Source organism: Hydractinia symbiolongicarpus, chromosome 2, assembly GCF_029227915.1.
Source record: "Hydractinia symbiolongicarpus strain clone_291-10 chromosome 2, HSymV2.1, whole genome shotgun sequence".
Lineage (NCBI taxonomy): Eukaryota > Metazoa > Cnidaria > Hydrozoa > Anthoathecata > Hydractiniidae > Hydractinia > Hydractinia symbiolongicarpus.
The window spans coordinates 16,552,093-16,571,116 of record NC_079876.1 but is presented as its reverse complement, the minus strand read 5'-3'; the positions used below and the strand labels follow the sequence as shown (position 1 = coordinate 16,571,116).

The following is a 19,024-nucleotide window of genomic DNA, read 5'->3' as shown; positions in this document are numbered from 1 at the left end:
GCAATTTAACGAATATTTTTCAAACAAATCAAAACAAGTATAAAACAATATCATTTTCGTAATTAGTACGATATTAGTACGAGTTGATTTTTGATTATATACTCTTTTCTAAGTGGGAGGTAGCTAGCTGCTAAAGCTTTAAACACACCCAACGGAACATATTTATATATTGAAAAAGACAAGCGGTTGTGGGTCAGTTTTTATCTAAAGTAAAGGAAATGGACTCTCAAAATATTGATACATTATTTTTGCTTTTCTTTTATTTGATCCCATGAACAGTCAGCGTGGAAGCGCCATATTTGTTTATGAAGTTGCTTTGACAAGCTATAAAATGCCAAACATGCGTACCTTACAACAAAGGCGATTTTATATAAGCAGTACTTCATATAAGACCACATAACATTGGCATACGAAGCCTCAGTTAACCAATTTGAGATACTACCATATATTTAGTGACATCAGGGCCAGCGGGACAAAACATTCTATCAAAGATGGCTAACAGAACAGTGTCTGATGCTAAAACCATCAGAGGCACAAATCCCCAATACCTTGTTGAAAAGATTACAAGAACTAGAATTTATGAGAGTAAATACTGGAAAGAAGAATGTTTTGCACTTACAGGTATATTACACGCATTCTCAAATGTTTGCTTTGAGACATTATATTGGGTTTTATTTTTAAAAACCAGTGAAAAGGAGAATGATGACGTGCTATCTTTAGTTAAAAAACTATTTGCATGCTGAAAACAATGTATACAAAGCTTATAGCAAGTCATCTATAGTGTGATGCTGTAAGTAAAACATAATAACTGCAGGTGCCCTACTAGGGTTCTTTTGAGGCTAAAGGAAGTTGGACCTCAGTTTACCGTTGGCCTGCCTGCATGTATATTTACCAGTGCATGAAAAATGTCATTATTTAAAAATAATGACTCCAGAGAATGAGAATGTGAAGTAATCACTCAAAGAATATCTTAATAAACCCCTCTGACATGCTTTGCACATCACCACACCATCATCACTTAGGATTTCCAACAACAACTCGAATCACCGCGCATTTCGCCATGCTCTATTTCATGACCCTCCGATTTTTAGTCGCCCCTGAGCCATATTCTTTAACCCTGCATGAAAAAATTACTGAACCGGTATAGTAAAACATATAATAAAAAAATAAAAAAATAATTAAATATTCAATATACATAAATGATGAACATATTCATCACAGTTCCACAAAGAAAGAAATAAAATATACTCAATGCATCCTATTTTGAAAAAGCTATTGCGTAATTTCTATTGGTGTTGCAATCAATCGAAAGTGTTCTTTTTTTGGATGTTTTCAAATGTAATGTAATGTGTTAATTTAAATTTCGAAGGGCCTTTGTTCCAATGCTTGCCATACAAAGTTGTGCGATCAAGCCTTGCCTCATTTGGATATATGTCCCAGTCTCCAGAGGTTGTCTTTCGGCGCTGTAGTTCCGGTTTGGGCACCGAGGGTTTCGGGTTCAAGCTAGCTAAGCTGAGGGGCAAAATAATGAATAATGAAAATTTCCCACATGGTACGCCTGAGATACAGACGACGGTAAACTGAGGTACAAATTCCTTCGGCCTTAGTTTTTAAGGCATTACCAACAACCCCCCTCAGCCCATATGTCAAACTGGAACACTAAAAGAAATAACTACCCATCATTAGTTTTGGTCAGGGAAAACCACTAAATACAGGATCTTGCAAATGCGGTATTTGTCAAAATGTCCCTGTATGTAAGTAAGTAAGTAAGAGTTTTTTCGATCGTTAACTTAAAACAAGCTGACAACCATTTTAAATGTATCATATCCTTGAATATTTTTAGGAATTACCAAAATAATTCTCTCAAAAACTTGTTCTTTTGGATCAGATAAACCATCATCATCATCATCATTCTTGGCTTGACGTTCGTTTTCTGTTGCTAGCATGGGTTGGTCGGGGTATATTGACCTTCTTCCAAAGTGATCTGGACTACATTAGATCTAAACTCAAATCCCTCTGTATCAAGTCTGTCCTTATAACCTCCTGCCAAGTTTTCTTAGTCTACCACTGAGCTTTGCCCCAGAAACTATTATGACTCTACACTTTTTTTACCCAATTCCTCCTTTCTTTCCAAGTGTCCGAACCAACTCAATCTTCTTATCTGGATAACATCTTCAACACAGCAGATACCTAGCCTGCTTCTTAGCTTATCGGAACTCTTTCTGACTCTCAGACTGGCATTACAAATCCACCTAACCATTCTCATATTTCCATTCTAAGCCGTCAAGATCTACCTGCTTCACTTTCCATGTCTCACTACCGTGCAACATAAGACTTCCTACACAGACCTCATACAACCTACCTTTTACCTAAATTGCCTGGACTCTGCTAGCTAACAAAGTTACAACAAACCAAAGTTACTACAAACAAATCCTGCAAACTCAACAAGGCCACCTTCCAACTACAATGTCTCACTTGGCTTCAATGCTACTAATCATGACTTTAGGCTTTGCTGCAATTAGTCTTAACCCTTTCTTTTTTAGTCCTTTTTTCCACTTCTTAAACTTTTTAACTAATTCTTCCAAAGCCTCTGCTATGAGAACAAATCCATCTGCGTACAATAAATTCCATGTACAACCTTTTCTGAACTCCACCAACAGTGATTCTAAGACTACAACAAAGGACTAAGTACAGAACCCTGATGTACAAAAAAATTTCTTGGTGCAGTAATGGTATGGCAAATGTCCTATTTGTTTTACAAGAGGACAGAACAAAGTGAAACTCATTGGCCGCATTTTTTTAGTTTTTATTTGCCAACTGACTGACACTGTTTTAAGGGCTGAAATGACAAACAGCGCCAGATATTTGCCTTAGTCAGTTGTACCTTTTTTTTGTTAAAACATATAAGAATTTTATACGATTTTAATAAAATTTTTTTTTTGTAAGGTCATACAAATTTCCATACAAATGCAAAAATTAATTAGCCAATACAAATAATACACATTCATTTGCTAACATCATCAAAACGCAATTGTGTAAATTTAAACAATTTAAACTAAAATCATTAGAACCAGATCTTATTACTTACCTGATGATGAAATGCTTTGTGTGTTTTTATTGTTTTTATTGTATATAATTTTAAAGATCTTATAAAGTTTAAACAACATCATATTTTTTTTATTAAAACATTAAAATGCGATAGTATAGAGCTTAAACATATTTTGTTTTAAAGTTATTAAAACACAGTCATATAACACCATATTTTGTTCCAAAGTTATCAAAACACATTTGTACGGAGCTTAAAAACTTTATACTGTTGTAAGACAATTAAACATTATGCTTTAAAAACGTCATATTTTGTTTAAGTTTGTATGCTTTTTATAAAAACTTTGTAAAACAAAAAAAATTCCTTTGCATGACAAAAGTTTTTGTTGACGGTCCCTAAATTAAAAAACAATACAGTAGCAACTGTCAGTTTATGCAACTTCAACAATTTATACACAGAGATATTGTCCGTTGTTTTGTTTTAGCTTCTTATTTGGGAAGTCGTTAACTGTTTATAAGAAAAAATGACTATTTTTTTCTCACTTCTATAAAATTTTGCAGATAAACATGACCTATCTATTGCTATTTAAATTTGCAATAGAACCTTATGCAAAATATTTCTTGATGGCTTGCCAGTTTTGACATCAAACTTGCATAAAAAACAACAACAAAAAGGGTGGGTAGTTGACTTAGGTTTTTTGGATAAGGTGGAGAATGTATATACCATGATTTGCTTGTGAGCACCAATTACTCAAACATCAGAAACCTAGTTGACAGGCTCAAATACATCAGAAACAGCAGCTTTTGACAACAAATCCAGAAGTTTAACATTTAAAGCCAGCAGCTAAGAAACGTAAATTAAAAAAAAGCGATTAGTAATTTAAAAGTTATTTGACTGTATTACTCAGCCATTTAAGCTAAATTCGTTTTCTGAAGATTATAAGTAAGACTTGTGCATCTATTTGTTTAGCTCTGCAGCAAAAAACAATGACTTACTACCAACAATGTTTGAAATTGTAACTGGAAAATTAAAAATGATTTTTTGAGGACCTTGTTTTTTATTTTATTTTTTGTCAAGTGATCTGTGAAATGATCTTATCAAACATTCTATACATGGTAATCCATTTTTATTCCTTAGCTGAACTGCTGGTTGATAAAGCCATGGCTTTGGAGCATATTGGTGGAACATTTGGCGGGAACATCAAGCCTACACCTTTCTTGTGTTTAGTTTTGAAGATGTTACAAATTCAACCAGAAAAAGATATCATTGTTGAGTTCATCAAAAATGAAGATTATAAGTAAGACTTGTGCATATATTTGTTTAGCTCTGCAGTGAAAAACAATGACTTACTAACAATGTGTACAGTATGATGATGGTATCAATTGAATTTCTGTTTTGAGAAAATTGGAACAAGACCTCAAACCTGAGGCCAACTTATGTCTGAGGCAGGTATAGTTGTTGTTATTGGATGCAATCCAGCCTCTAGGACAGGATTTTTGCCTTTAGTCTTCACCACAACTTGTGAAATGCAAGCAGCATTCTGCATTTTTGCTTTTGTGATAAAGACTCTTTTTTTCTGTTCTTAAGAGTTGTTATGCTAGTTGACCAATGTATGAAGTCTTTTGCAGTGCTTCTGGGCAAAGAAATTAATCGCTTTTCATAGCATTTCGCACAATATTTGAATCATGCTATTAAGTAAAAAACACAAGGTCTTGCATGCAGAACTGAGCCTTACAATTTTAGCGTATGCTTTTTTCTGGTAAATCTTAGCTTAAGTATTAGCTTTATGCCTCTATACCTTTGTTTTCACGTATGGGAATTGATCAAAAAAATGTAACAACCGCTGTCAACATAGCGACAGTGCTGATATTAGAATTTCTGGTAAAACACTGAAAGAAATGTAAAGTATAATTCTTAATTTTTTAGATATGTTCGAGCACTTGGTGCGTATTACATGAGACTTGTTGGAACATCCTTAGAGTGTTACAAGTATCTGGAACCTCTTTATAACGATTACAGAAAAATGAAAAGAAAAGATAAAAATGGAGGTAAGAAATAAATCTTGTCAGCTTAAGAATCATGTTAAATTTATGTTTGTTAGGCAGACAGAAATCCAGTTGGTTCATCCATTTTTTCAAAAGCATTTTTCTTTAAGTATTCAACATCATTTTTGTACAGATCCCTGAAAGTTGTTTTAGTTTTTTGGCGCAGTCTGTTGGGACGTGTTGGCTTATTTTTGGAAGCTGGGGTAATTTTTAAATGAATAGCAAAGCTTTTGTTTGTTTGTTTGTTTATTTACTTACTTGTTTGTTTGTTAGTTGTTTGTTGTTTTGAAGTAAAAGCTTTTCCCGAACACCAAGTTTTTTTGTTTTTAGTGTTCCATGTTATTCACATGGATGAGTTCATCGACGAAATGTTAAGGGAAGAGCGAGTTTGTGAGATCATGCTACCACGAATACAGGTAGGTTGAATTTAATATTTTCTATCACTGGTTTGGATAAACGTCTTTTTAGCTACAGAGCTTTCAAATGTATTTTTTTGCCTAAAATATTGACTTTGATAAATGCTTAAGCGGCAGAACTAAAGTCGCAGTATGACAATTATTCTCTTTCTTTAAGTTTTTGTTGTGATTTTGTTTTGTTTAGAAACGGCACGTTTTAGAGGAACTGGAAGAACTTGAACCTAGAGTAAGATTCTTGTGTCTCTGTGTATTGATTATGTGAATAGTCAGACAAGAATTTGTAGGCTTTTATCCTCTGCTTTCTAAAACTTTTTCAAAAGACAGCTTTTTACCAAACTTTCTGATATTTCTGATAATTCCTTAGGCATCATACAAGAGATGCGTAAGGAATTTTTATGTTATGAAATTGTTTTTGTTTTTTTTTCACTGTAGGTTAGTGCGTTGGAAGATGACATTGATGACATGGAGTCTGATGATGACGACGATATGAAGGTGTGTTGGTTTCCTTTTATATTTATAGCTCTTGGGTAATATTTTGACAATCTTATTTTTAAAGACACTAGCAATGCTTCTTCATGACGTTTTCCGTTAAGTCCCTTTAAAATACATGTTTTAGCTTCTTTCTTTTACTTATGGGCTTTTTCCTGTATCTCTTTTTTGTTTTTGTTGCCCTTTGAAACGCGTGGAATATAAACTAAGCATATTGAGGATGTATGTAAATGTTTGGAGCTGCAGCTAACAACGCTTTAACGGCTACTTTCATTAAGCGAATGCTTGAAATAACGTTCAAATTGTTTGTGAGTGCAATTGGAACAATAGCTGGATTAGTGTGACTGATCATTTTTTAACCTTATTCGGGTCATTTGTTTTTTCATTAACTTTTAAATTACCTCAAGTTGATTTATTTTTGCGAATTTTACCTATATTCGCAAAAAATTCTCGGAAATGGTCAAAAAATAGTCCCTTCCCAGAAACAATCTTCGCGAATTATCTAAAATAGACCTATATGCTAAAATTAGTCATCGCAAAATATCTGAAATTGACTGAATCGCAAAAATATGCCTTCGCAAAATTCAAGTCTTGAAACTTGACTTAAACGTTTTGTGGATACATTTTGCGAAACATTTTGCCAGAAAAGTTTGTCAGAAAAAAAATTATAGTTGTCAACACAACCGGTTTATAAGCAGCATATAGATCGAGGTTAATAGAATCTAAATTATTTTGGTACAAAGAACTGCAGGGGTAGGAATTTTTTAAATAAAGAAATGATTCTAACTATTTTATCAAAGAAACGTTAGACTATCTTTTGACTAAAAGTTTACCATATGTTGTATTTTTTTTGTGAAAATAAATTTTAACATTTCTTTCTTTTTCTTACCTTTTGAGATTCTGTGACGGGTGAGCAACTTGGTGTGTTTTCCTAAAGCGTCCCATCATCAATTGCCTGTTTATGTTCTTAACCCTAAAAGGACGAGTCTCGTTAAATATTAGCAAAATCGGGCAGAAACATCCACACAGTTGGACTAGTATAGCTCTTGAAGAAGAAGGTTGTCATGAAAAAAGGCCTTCTCCCATGTTTTCGGAAAAGGATGAATTAGGCTACGCAACGGTACCAAACATGAACCGTCTATGTTTTGTACTCAGCCACCAATCGCAGCTGTAGTTTCGACAAGCTGATTATTTGTCGAATGAAAGAACGTTTGTTTTCAAAAACAGCCCGTCCTTTTAATTTAAGGGTAAAGAAACTCATAAAGCAACATTTAAAATTAACATCGCAGCAGGGGATAAGTGACCTTTAGAGATATATAACTAACATACTCCCATAAGGTTTGTCATGTGACTCTATTCGTTGTTATAGAGCATGTTGCTAAGCAATAATGTAAACCACGTAAGATAACATTTGGTAACAGTAGTTAAATATTTTTTTTATTGTGCAGGATTCTCCACCGAGGAAACGCAGTGAAACACCAGAGAGGAGGAGACGAAAGAGTCGCTCTCCGGAGAGAAGGTTAGTTTTCATCTCGTCGTCGCAGAGATTTATTCTTGAAACATAGTTTGAGATTATTTCCAGCATTAAGCAACTTGTTAAGGGAATGTTGTGTTTTCGTTATGAACATATTTTATTAATTATTTCTATAGCATAAACCTTTCTTCTCTTCCTAACACTAATTTGAGGGCTGAGTGATGTCTAATTTGCCCTAACTTAATTTTTTGAAATTTCAGAAGTTAAAGAGAAGACCCTTCATTCTATCTAAGACTTAGTGGGTGTGTCGCGATTGCGAGAACTTTCTAGAAACAACCAGCGTAGTAACAATGTGCTGAGTGAACACATTGAGATAATTAAATGTGATGACTATCACGAATCCTTCCAAAAATGGAATTTCGTGGAATTCTTGTATATATGCTGTGTCTACTTTAATATTTTAAAAGAAACTAAAATTTTGTAAAAGGATGTATGAGTTGAGGGGAAGGGAAGGGAGCAACTTCGTGTGTTTGTTATAGATTGGATTGTTATAGTTTGTTATAGTAAGGTGATGAAAAGGCGATTATAATTTTACTTTTTCAGACGTAGGTCTCGCTCAGCATCGCCACACCGTCGGAGTCGTAGAAGGTGAGAAACTTTTTTAGAAGATAGGAAATATACCATTCAAAGGGATTTGTTAGAGATAGCTCTAAATAATATATCTGTTTTTTTCAAAGCATGACACAGCACTGTTTTTAATAAAGCGGTTAATAAAGTAGTACTCATTATATAGAATCTACCTTTCCAATTTCAACATCAAGACGCTATTTTGAAAAAAAACGCAGGCATATTTAATTTTGTGGCTGCACTGATTCTGACAGTCATAAAATATCTCCGTTCCGAGTGAAAATGTTTTTTTTTAAGTGACTTACCTTTTTCTTTGTACAGATTTTGTTATTTAGCTTAACGCTTAACCAGACGAGTTTTTTTGTATGAATTTATTTTACGCAGATTTTGCGGCGAAATATTAATAAGGTACTAGCCGCGAAACCAAATACCAACGAAAATTTCATCTTAAAGTAAAAAAGAGCAATTTCATGTACACGAGGGAAAAAAAGGTACGTTGTCGCCAAAAACTAACAAATTAAAAATATGAAATAGTGTAAAAGCTGAATATTAAGAAAAAATGTTTAATTCGCAAAAAATAATACCCTCAAAACTACAAATGATTATCCGCGAAAGGTAATATCTACGAAATGTAATTTTTTTCCACCCCCTCAAATGAAATACTCGTGAAAATGAGTGCTTTTGCTCTCTTCGTGAAGCCACTTCAAACCTGAATGCCACTATGGAAACTCGTTTAGACGGCAAGTAGAGTTTTTCTTCCAACAAAAAATTGTAAGAAAAATATGCTGCGCCGAAAATGGTTTAATAAGGTTATAACAAGTTTTCTGGGCGGATAAATAAGATCAATTTTTTGGATGAGATACTATAGCCCTCTTTTTTAAATATAAAAAAAACAGTCGTCACCTTAAACAACGAATTAACTGCCAGTAACACAAATTAAATATAAGTCCTTTGATTTTGATTTTAGTCCAAGTCCACGACGCCACAAGCATCGAAGTAGAAGTCGTTCGAGGTCACCTAGACGAAGACGTCACCGCTCACGATCTCGTTCTCGATCTCCCAAACGCAGTAGAAGATAATGTTGTGACGTGGGTGAAGTTTGTTTTTTAAAAAAACACTTGTTCCCAGTCTCCTTGTAAATAGATTCGATATGCATTTTAATGAATGTTTTTTCTTGTGTTGTTTCAACGTCCCCTTGGTTCGTTGTTTTTTTGTTTTTTGGACAGAAAATTAAACCACTGCCTTTTCTAATTTTTTTTGACAAAGTGAAAAACATCTACACTAAATTTAATGCATTTGACCATTTTCCGAATTAAACTTCACGTATTTGACCGTTCTCCAATTTAAATCTGCGCTAAAAAAATGTCATTTTAGGCAATCTACGCCAGAAATTTCTCCTTGTAAAACTTGATCATGCGAAAGAACAACGTATATTGCATTAAGCCAAGGAGGTTTAAGCCAAGTTAACTTGCCCCAGGCATGTCGTTGATGACTATAGTTTTTTAACATAGCGGTTAGTTTACATAATATATAAAATTTTGGAGAATCGACTTCATTCGCCTACGCTTCAGCGGAATATTTAGGTTTTTTCGGTATGAAGTGTAACTGTAATGAAAAAAAAGAACACTTTAAAATCAATTTTAAACCCTGTCTACACTACAAAATTTTTTGTACATGAGTTTTACATGTATTAAAGTTGCTTACAAATTTGGTGAATTAGCACAATGGCTTATAAATTGATAGTAAATGTATAAAAATATATATACAAATATAGTAAAAACAAAAAACTGCATTTCAGACACGAGGCATGTTCAGTTACAATACAACCCAGGAATCCCAAATTTGTAAAAAATTTATCACTGAGTATGGGTAAATCTACACGTTAACTTCCAAAGTACTGCAAATATGATGGATCCAATGAGAATTGAAACCACGACCACTCACTTTATCAAAATCCATTTAATTTGAACATTTGCAAACATCCAAAAAAGGAATCATTCAGCCAAAAGGATGTGCTCTTTTCGAACCTCTACGGTTGGGAGCGCACTTCACTTTAACGACTATGCTGAAACAAAAGAATAATTGATTGTTAGTTTCTTTCGTAAAAATAATTTTTGTTTTTATAAGTAGAAAATTACCGACAAGTTCCCGTTTCGCACTGTAGAACTGAAAAAAAAGTAAAAATTGCACTCGTTTCTTGGTAATATAACAAAATGCACCGGATGAAATAAGGATCAAACTCTTGTAACAAAACCTGTAGTCAGTTCATAATTTATAGACGTCGTTGTAACTCCCCAATTTACGTTATCACTCTTTATTTTTCCCAAGACGGTATTTGACATTTTCGTTTTACGATTCTTTGACTCTTTGTTGAGTTTGTTTTACCTTACGAAGTGAAAAAATAATATATTATTTCTCTTTTTTCTGTGTTTTGATACACTTTAAAACCAATGTCACTACACAATATATAAGTGTACTTTTTTGCGCCAATGTAACTTTCACTTCTTCTTAAAACGTTTAAGGTCCCAATGTTGTCCGCTATAGAGAGATTTTACTCTATTAAGGTGATTCTATACCTGAAATACTAAAATTCGATTTTCGTCCTTGCCTGTTCTTATTTTTTGACTGAGTGTGTTAGTACATGTGTGAAATACAATGACAAAGTAAGAAATACAAAATTGAACTGAAAAAGTACTATAAACGTTGCAGTAAAAAACTCAAGAGTAATTTTTAATACTTATTCGCATTATGAAAGGTCAGATACTACTTTAAGAGAACTAATTTTTGGCGAATAAGCTGATTCGCCAATTTTGGCGCAATTTTTTTAGCTAATCCAGAAAAAAATAAAAATTTGGCGGGAATTAAATTTTGGCGAATCATAAAGTTGTTCATATTTGGCGAGATTTAATATTGGCGAGTGGCCCGAGTGACAAAAAAGCAAACATTTTTTTTTGATGTTTATCGATTACACGTTAAAAAATAAATAACAAAATATTTAACAAATCACGTTCATCTTCTAAAATAAAATTAAAAGCATTTCCGCTTTAAGTCCGCAATATCATTTTCCCATTCTAACTTTTCGTCGCAAGTTTTATCTCGTTCGTTGACAAAAGCATACATTTCTTCTGGTCCTGGTATTTCGAATGTGGTATTCATTTCATTTGATGTACAAGGTAATTCAGACAAATCTTGAAATGGATAATTTAGCAGACCTACCTTGAACAGCGCAAACGATTGCGGAAGCCTACTAGCCGTTTTGAATGATGGTGTTACTTTCTTCTTTGGACATACAATTGTACAACTCGGTTATCCAGGAGGCATTAATAGGCTTGATAGTTGTCAGGAGAAACTTCACCTCGATATCTTCCACCTTCTTTCTAAGCGATAATGATTGTTGAACTGTCTTGAAAGCCATTCACCAAACCTTTTTTTAAAAAAAACTTGCAATGTCCATTTACAATAAGATCAAAGAACTAAGAAATTTGGGTCATGTTGGTAGAAACCTTCACGAAAAAAAATATTACTTTGGAGAAGCAAATCCGTCACTTCTTTGGTCATTTGGCCTTTAAACACGTCGAGGGTGAGGAGGGCTGATTTGGTTGGTTTATTTATAACATCTCTTTCCATTTTAACGTATGGATGAGTAATCTCTTTAATAATTTTAATGGATTCTTCTGTGTTGCTGAAATGTTTAGGGTTCGCACTTAAAGAAAAATTTTAACCTAGGCAAACTCTGCTTTGTTTTCCCTCCATAATACAATTGGAAAGGAAGCATTTTGCCATCAAGGCTTATAATAAAAGTTCCTGCTATGGATTGCTTGTCTCAGCCTCCAACGATTGCTATAGATTTAGCTCCGTTCTTGGCTAGTGTGATGAGAAACAGGGACAAATTTAAGTGGCGTTTAATCTAAGTTAATGGCGAGGGATATCGGAATATTGTGTTCTTCAATGTATGCAACAATAATAAACTTATAAGCTTATAAACGGTGTTCCCATGTCACTTCACAATAAAATTATTACAACGTGTACTGGATTACACATTGTAGTGTAGTTTTATTTAAGCTATCAAAAAGGGTACAAAATATAACGTAACAACGACACTGCCAAAAGAATGTTAAAGACAATTTTAATCTGTGCTTATATATTGCTAGGTGATTTATTAGACGTGAGATAAAAAATTAAAAAAGGAATACTTTCTGACGTCAACGTATAATCATGAACCTCCAATTGCATTAGAGATTCTTGTACAGTCAATTTCAAGTGCTGGTTTTAGCAGAGCAGATTGTTAATGTTATCTGTTGTATTTCATGAGTTGTGTGTTAATTTTGAGTTAACTAAACAAAACGGGCAAGGTCGATCGCATTAACGTTAAAGCGACATTTTTGCATTGGTGAACATTGTGCCCAATTGATGCTATAGCTTGCCAGTATGCGAAATGTTGACCGAGAAGTATCTAGCATTGACTGACTAAGTAGTAACATCAAAAATGGACCACAAACGCTAAGCCGCATAGTTAAAACGGCGTAGGATAACAATTATTTTGCATAGCTCGTAGAAAACTCATAGAATATATTATGCTCTCTTTGATGTCCGTAAAATAAATTATTTGGTTGTCATCGAATTCATACTTGTTTTTTCAATTGACGCTAAAACGAAATGAATCCATATCGATTCAAATACATTTGCATTTGATAAAAAATTGAACAACATGGCACAAAAGTGTAAAAATCGAAGTAGACTATGCCGCATATTTACCCATAATTGATGCAGCTTGAGGACGAATGTCACTAATGTCATGATCAGTTTCCTTTGCTTCTTTGCTGTGATTTAATTTGATAAAGTAAGCATTATCGTTTCAACTTCTAACATTTTTTGACGTCTTTTCCTCCAAGTTATGCCATCTAAGGTCGATATATCTAGGTTTGTTCGGCGACACATTCTCTACTTGAAGCGTTGGTTGCTCAAGATTGAACAAGATCTATCTTACCCTTAAGGTGGCTTCATAACACTTTGTAAGAAATCTACAGACTTTACGGCATGCACAAACACAAATACAGTCAAAACAACTATCATAGGCAAGAATAATTCTCTTTTCTGATGTTCACGTGTTTTGGTGGTAAGCCGGAACATGCCATGAAAATTGAAACATTTTTCTGGAAAGGAAAAATGATTGAATTTTAACTCGTCAAACTAAAAATTTTTTACCTGTTCTGTTTTCATCGCCAAACTAAAACTCGATTCGCATTAGGTCCACAAAAAAATGATTGGAATGAAAAAAACATTGTGTTTTAAAAACATAACTAAAAACTAAATTCAAAGTTTGGCTCAGAATCCCTATGATGGCTTTAAGTAAGGTTAAAGAACTTTTCCAACTTGTATCTTCTATCCAAAAGACAAACCCTTGATTCGGTACTATTTCTAGAATAGAATCGTATCCTAAAAAACGATTATGCGCAGTATAATCGAGTTAAATCGAGCAAATGATGTTTAGTGTCAAACTTTATTTGATTTACAGCCTTCACCCGTGAAATTTAAATCTCGCGCGATACATATACATGGTTTAGACTCACGAATTTTATTCCGCCCGCCTACTGCTATTTATTTCATCTTGGAGGTATCACTTTCTCGTTCGTTGCTGAGGGAAACATGATTTTTTAGCTCACACACTTGCTCGTAAGTATTATCAATTCAATGGATTTAAGTAAGGCGGAGTTGGGCTGCGAAAAAGATCAACGTCATTAAGAGATCTGCTTTGATATTGTTTTAAGACATCTAAAATGCAAGAATTTAGATAAGGTTGTGGAGAGACAGTGTGTGGTCGTGTTTACAATTTTTTGTACTGGAACATTAATTAAATCAACGGATAACAAACCGTGTCTCATTTTATTGTTAAAAATAATTAACTACCTTTTTCCTTTGAAAAATCGATCCTTGAATGCTGTAAAAGACAAGGTATTTACCTGAAACTTTATTTACCTGGTTTTCTTCGAGAAAAGAAAAAATAACGTTTATATGCTCATAACAAGGTTCAATCATATCATAAAATTGGATCATTAATTTGGGATGGAAGACTGGCAACAGATGCCAAGAATTGGGCAATCTATTTGATAAAAAATAATTGTTTTCGTCGCGATAAACGAACTCATGATAGGGAGAATTTATACGTAATCTGGGTGTAAGTTTCATCGGGTCTACGAAGTTTTCCAAACATTTTACGTAGATAGACACAATGCCAAATGTATTGTAAGGTTTTTTTTCAAATTACCTTTTCACTTTTGTTTTACAAAAAAATAAGAAAGAAAGCTTTACGAATAAAAACAGAGGAAATCATTATTAGCACTTAGAACGCGCGCCTGTTTTTAAAAAGATCTTTTTTGACAGAAAAGTAACTCTCCTTTAAAGATTTCAATTGCCATTGGCAGCTGAGGAAAAGATTTAGATGAATTGTGTTTGATACCGTTGGGTAGCCCAGTTCATTCTCTTTTTAAAACATGTAAAGAACTTTCCATGGCAATCTCTTCCTTGGGAGTTAGGGTGCTCCAACTATAGGCTAGCTGTATATCTAGGTGTTTCAGGCACTAAGTGTTAAAAACGTCACTATCTGTTTGGTTCTATGACTTAGGTATCTTTTAACTACTATTTTTTCAGTTATTAAGAAATTAGAAACTATAACTGCAAATCCTGAAATTTACAGAAATAACAATGATTTATTTCATACCGTTGGTCATTTTAATTAAGTTGTTTGGAAGGAAACATCAAATGTTGGATGTTGTATTCTTGAAAATATTTCTTCACTTAAGATAACTTATAAGGAAATTGGAAGATACGACTTCAGTAAAATGAGCAAACCTAACAGTACATTGAGCGAGGCTAAATTTGACAAGGTTGGTGATTTCACTCAAGTTGTTTGCAAGGATGCAACGCAATTTGGATGTTGTGTAGCTTTTGACAAAGTATCAAAGAGAGCCGTTATTGTTTGTCTATATAGCATTGGAGAAAATTATGATCATTTGAGAGAAGTCCTTCTACAAGCTAAAAATGGTAATATTTTAGACTTTAAATTTTTTATAGTCCGTTGATTATACGAGCGAAGAATGTGAATTTAAATTTGCGAGTCACATATGGTAATGCAAAATCTTTCATAGCAAAAAAATTTCTGTACTAACGTCATCTATATTATAATGCCCGTATACGTCTGTCTGTCTGTCACGCAAAATGGTAGCTGAGCTGCGCAATAGCGAGAAGCACGCAATGCAGTATAAAAAGGACGGGCGAACCCGTGGATTTTCCACGGGTTAACGACTAGTATATACAAATTTCCTTTCAGAAAACGGCGCACTGTTTATCCCGCAGTGTAAAGATCTTATGAGGGAGAATAATGTGGAAGCAACTCTTCAACGCGTGGATCACTATATAAAATAAGAAGTAAAAAAACACTTTAGTTTTAAATTTAAATTTTAAAGAAAACCGCAGTTTTAACTTTTTTGAGCGAATTGTTCACTTGACTGCTAGTCTTCCCAAAAATGTTTTTCGGTTTAGAAATTTGCCGCGTAAGTTTGTTACAATCGCGTTTGAAAATTTATTGTGTCGCCACACCAGTGCAACAAGAAACTTTTTACTCGCAGCAAAGAAAAATATCAGCGTAATTAATGCATTCTGATCAGCTAGATACAAAAAAAGGTGAATACAAAATTATTCATTGAAGTGTCGAATTTTTTTGATAACAAGGTCTTTTTGTTACCAGTAAACATGACGTCATAAAAAATAGTAATAATGGTTTTGGATAGTAATCATTGGTTTGTTTGAAATCATATTACAAATAATTACTATCATAAAAATCCCAGAACGTCAACAAGGTTGCTGGCAATCCTTTGAAATTTGTGTAATTTTTTGAAATAAGATGTTTAACTTTTCTCTTTGTGTTTTTCAACTACCTATTTCACACACTAGCACACAGTGACTTGCCTGTTCTGTCGTACACGAAATCCGCAGTGCTTTTTCCTTTATTTCTACCAATTTCTTCCACATGAATCATGATCAAGGTTGAAAGTAACTTCCTTCTCTTCTTTTAATTCTAATTTTGCAATCGAGCACCCACTATGATGGCAGAGTGGGTTGAGGGTGGTGGCAAGGCGATCTTTTTCGGCATACTCGTACTAGTAATAACAAGGGTAACTGCAGATTGATTTAAAGATAGCGTATATGAATTTCAACCACTCTGCGACAAATTTCTGTATCTATTACAATTACATTAACCTATACATACAGTTATCTTGCGTAATTTTCACAGGGTAATATCGTGTTAGAGAAAAGAATACAAAAATATGTGGCCGAGTCGGTGTAGAGGTACCGTACTCCTCATTTTAGCGCAGAACCGCTTGTCTGTGGCAGGCATGCAAGTTGGAGCGATGCTATACGTATCTCTGACGGCAATGTAACATTACTTCAGTCAGAGGGGAGAAGGAGCTTGCGGTTAAGACAAAATTTCAAAGGACGTTAAACTTTCCGTTACTTAAAACATTTGGCGTTTTCACAAACAGTGAAACGTCTTTATAATAGACAGCAACAGGACATAAAAAAGGTGCCCGCCATTGTTTCTCAAATTGACTTATATTGTTTTGAAAACTTGCTCTGGGGTGTCAAAGTGTGCCAAAGTGTGTCAAGAGTCTGGGTTTAAGAAACGAAAGAGTCTAAAAAATGAAATGATAAATTACAAAATATCTCAACTGTATTATTGTAAATGTGCTGTCTATTATTCCTAAAAAGATATTAAAGGTTTCACAAAAAGCGTTTGTTTTGTCTTAGGGAACACAGTATACTGTAAAACATTGTAATCATAGCATGGATTTTAACAATTTTTCCTAGTGAGTTGACTTTGGGCGTCAGCTCCTTTTAATCCCATGTTGTCAAAGTGACGGGGAAAGAACTGTTTGTATAAATATAGAATATTCTTTTTGAATTCTATGTTTATTGTACTTTGAAGTAGTTGATTTTCCACGTTCTAGGGATGTACATGTACTAGTTTAATAAATGCCATTAAATTTTCTATTTGAAATAAGTCTAAGTAGCGATGGATATGACGCACGCGTTTCACAGACTGCGCATGCGTGGAAATACAATAAACATTAATCGATTTTCGACTTTATTCGATCATCGGCCATAGGAAATGTCGCATATGGTTTAAATAATCAGTACATAGTTTAAACAAAATTCGAAAAACTTTAATATAATCATACGCTATTTGATGGTGTACCCTTGTTAAGCTGCATGAAGAAAATGCAGCACTGAAACTACAGCTCTTGTAAAAAAACTAGGGGTGCTTTGTGCAAGATTGCTTTTATAACTTGACGTTCAAGTCTACTGGCTAATTTCTTTGTTCGAGCAAAACACATTTTTGGTCAATGTGGCAAACATCGAAAGTTTGTTGTTCACCTCACATTAGGGGATGGACAATGTCTCGACAGCTTTGTTTATTTGAAAACATCTTTTAAACATCTTTTTCTTTTATTTTATATAATATATCTGTTCGGACCTTTTAAAAAATATTTTTTAAAGATAGCATCCATAATTCACAAACCGTGCCAAAATTTTTAAAATTGTGGTACTTTCATGTTTCCTGGGTTTAAGGTTGATTTCCCGTTAAATCCCGCAAACGACAACGCTAAAATTGAGATTCTCAGTTGATCAAATTTACTCAATTTATATCTCAGCCAATAAATAATTAAAAATATTTGTAACTAGTCGGTAATAAATAAATCCACCGGTTCGCATGTTCTTTATTAATCGCATTTTGTGTGCCTTGCTACTGCAGTTACCATTTTGTATGACAGATAGATAGACGCATACAGATATAATAATAGAGACTAGGCAGCTTGTGGGGTCAATCGTCTTTTCATAACGCATTTTGTGTTTCCGTAGCACACGTTTTTCTTGCGCAACAGGCAGAAAAGGAATATGTCTAATATTACAGGGACTAATTGATAAATCCACGGCGTTTCCCGTCCTTTATATATCGAAATTCGTGTTTCCATAACAGTCAAACAAACAAACGAGATTAATACCGTACAGTTAACGTTTAAAGGACGATCTTCTCATTTGAGAAATAATCAGCTCCCCAAAATTTGACTCGCGATTGGTGGTCTTTATCGAGTCAAATTTTGGAGAGCTGATTATTTCTCAGTTGACAAATAATCAGCTCCCCAAAATTTGACTCGCGATTGGTGGTTTTGAGTGGTTTTTAAAGTTATGTATGGATTTTTTTGGTTTTTTTATCTACTCATTTTGTACATCTCAATAGCTTATTAGGCCTTTTTTATTCCAAAGTTTTCTTTGCTCCGTTTTTTTCTTTTTACAGATGCTTAAATACATGATGACATTCTTTTATCATAATCTCAATGCGCTAAAACATTGTGTTAATTTTGGCGTTTAGAAACTACTTATGAAATTCATGACCCTTTAATGACGCAGAAAAAAGGCTTGAAAAAAAGCGCGGGTAAAGGGTGTTTTTGGCCTTTGACGTCATCGAAAATTTTTAGAAAAGTTGAATTTTGCGTTTTATTATTCATATAATGATATGGTGCCCAATAAATTATGCCAGATTCTTTATAACTTGAGATATTGAGAATGGCCCCGAAATGAAAAAGGATTGGCCTCAAGTAGCCCGAGCTAGAGCCAATTTCCACATAGAAATACAACGTAACATAAATTATATTGGTTTTAATGATTAGATTTGAAGAAAACTGTTCTTAATTATTCTTTTGTTTCTTTAAATTTTGATACACGTACTACAAAAAAAGAGGAATTAAATTCAACTTTTCACGCAACGCGTACCTTTCTTTTTAAGTAGAAATTCGGCTTAAACGGAGTTGCTTCCTCACTTAGGCCGTAGCATTGCTACCATTATTGTTGAAAAAACTATGTGAAGTTA

At 33.8% G+C, this 19,024-nt stretch overlaps 1 protein-coding gene across 1 annotated transcript; it reads left to right on the top strand.

Moving 5' to 3' along the window:
- Positions 1-443: 443 nt before the first annotated feature.
- On the top strand, positions 444-9,258 carry LOC130629685 (pre-mRNA-splicing factor 38A-like). The gene is made up of 9 exons (XM_057442991.1): positions 444-621; positions 4,184-4,343; positions 4,973-5,094; positions 5,422-5,507; positions 5,692-5,733; positions 5,940-5,999; positions 7,445-7,515; positions 8,074-8,118; positions 9,065-9,258. Exons 1-9 carry the CDS (start codon positions 492-494, stop codon positions 9,174-9,176), a joined length of 828 nt encoding a protein of 275 aa, XP_057298974.1. The 5' UTR covers positions 444-491; the 3' UTR covers positions 9,177-9,258.
- The last annotated feature ends 9,766 nt before the right edge of the window (positions 9,259-19,024 follow it).

Coding starts and splice junctions, on each gene's coding strand:
- LOC130629685 (XM_057442991.1), top strand. CDS start 492: ATGGCTAACAGAACAGTGTCTGATGCTAAAACCATCAGAGGCACAAAT. Junction 5,095..5,421: donor AAGAAAAGATAAAAATGGAG/GTAAGAAATAAA, acceptor TTTTGTTTTTAG/TGTTCCATGTTATTCACATG. Junction 7,516..8,073: donor AGTCGCTCTCCGGAGAGAAG/GTTAGTTTTCAT, acceptor TTACTTTTTCAG/ACGTAGGTCTCGCTCAGCAT.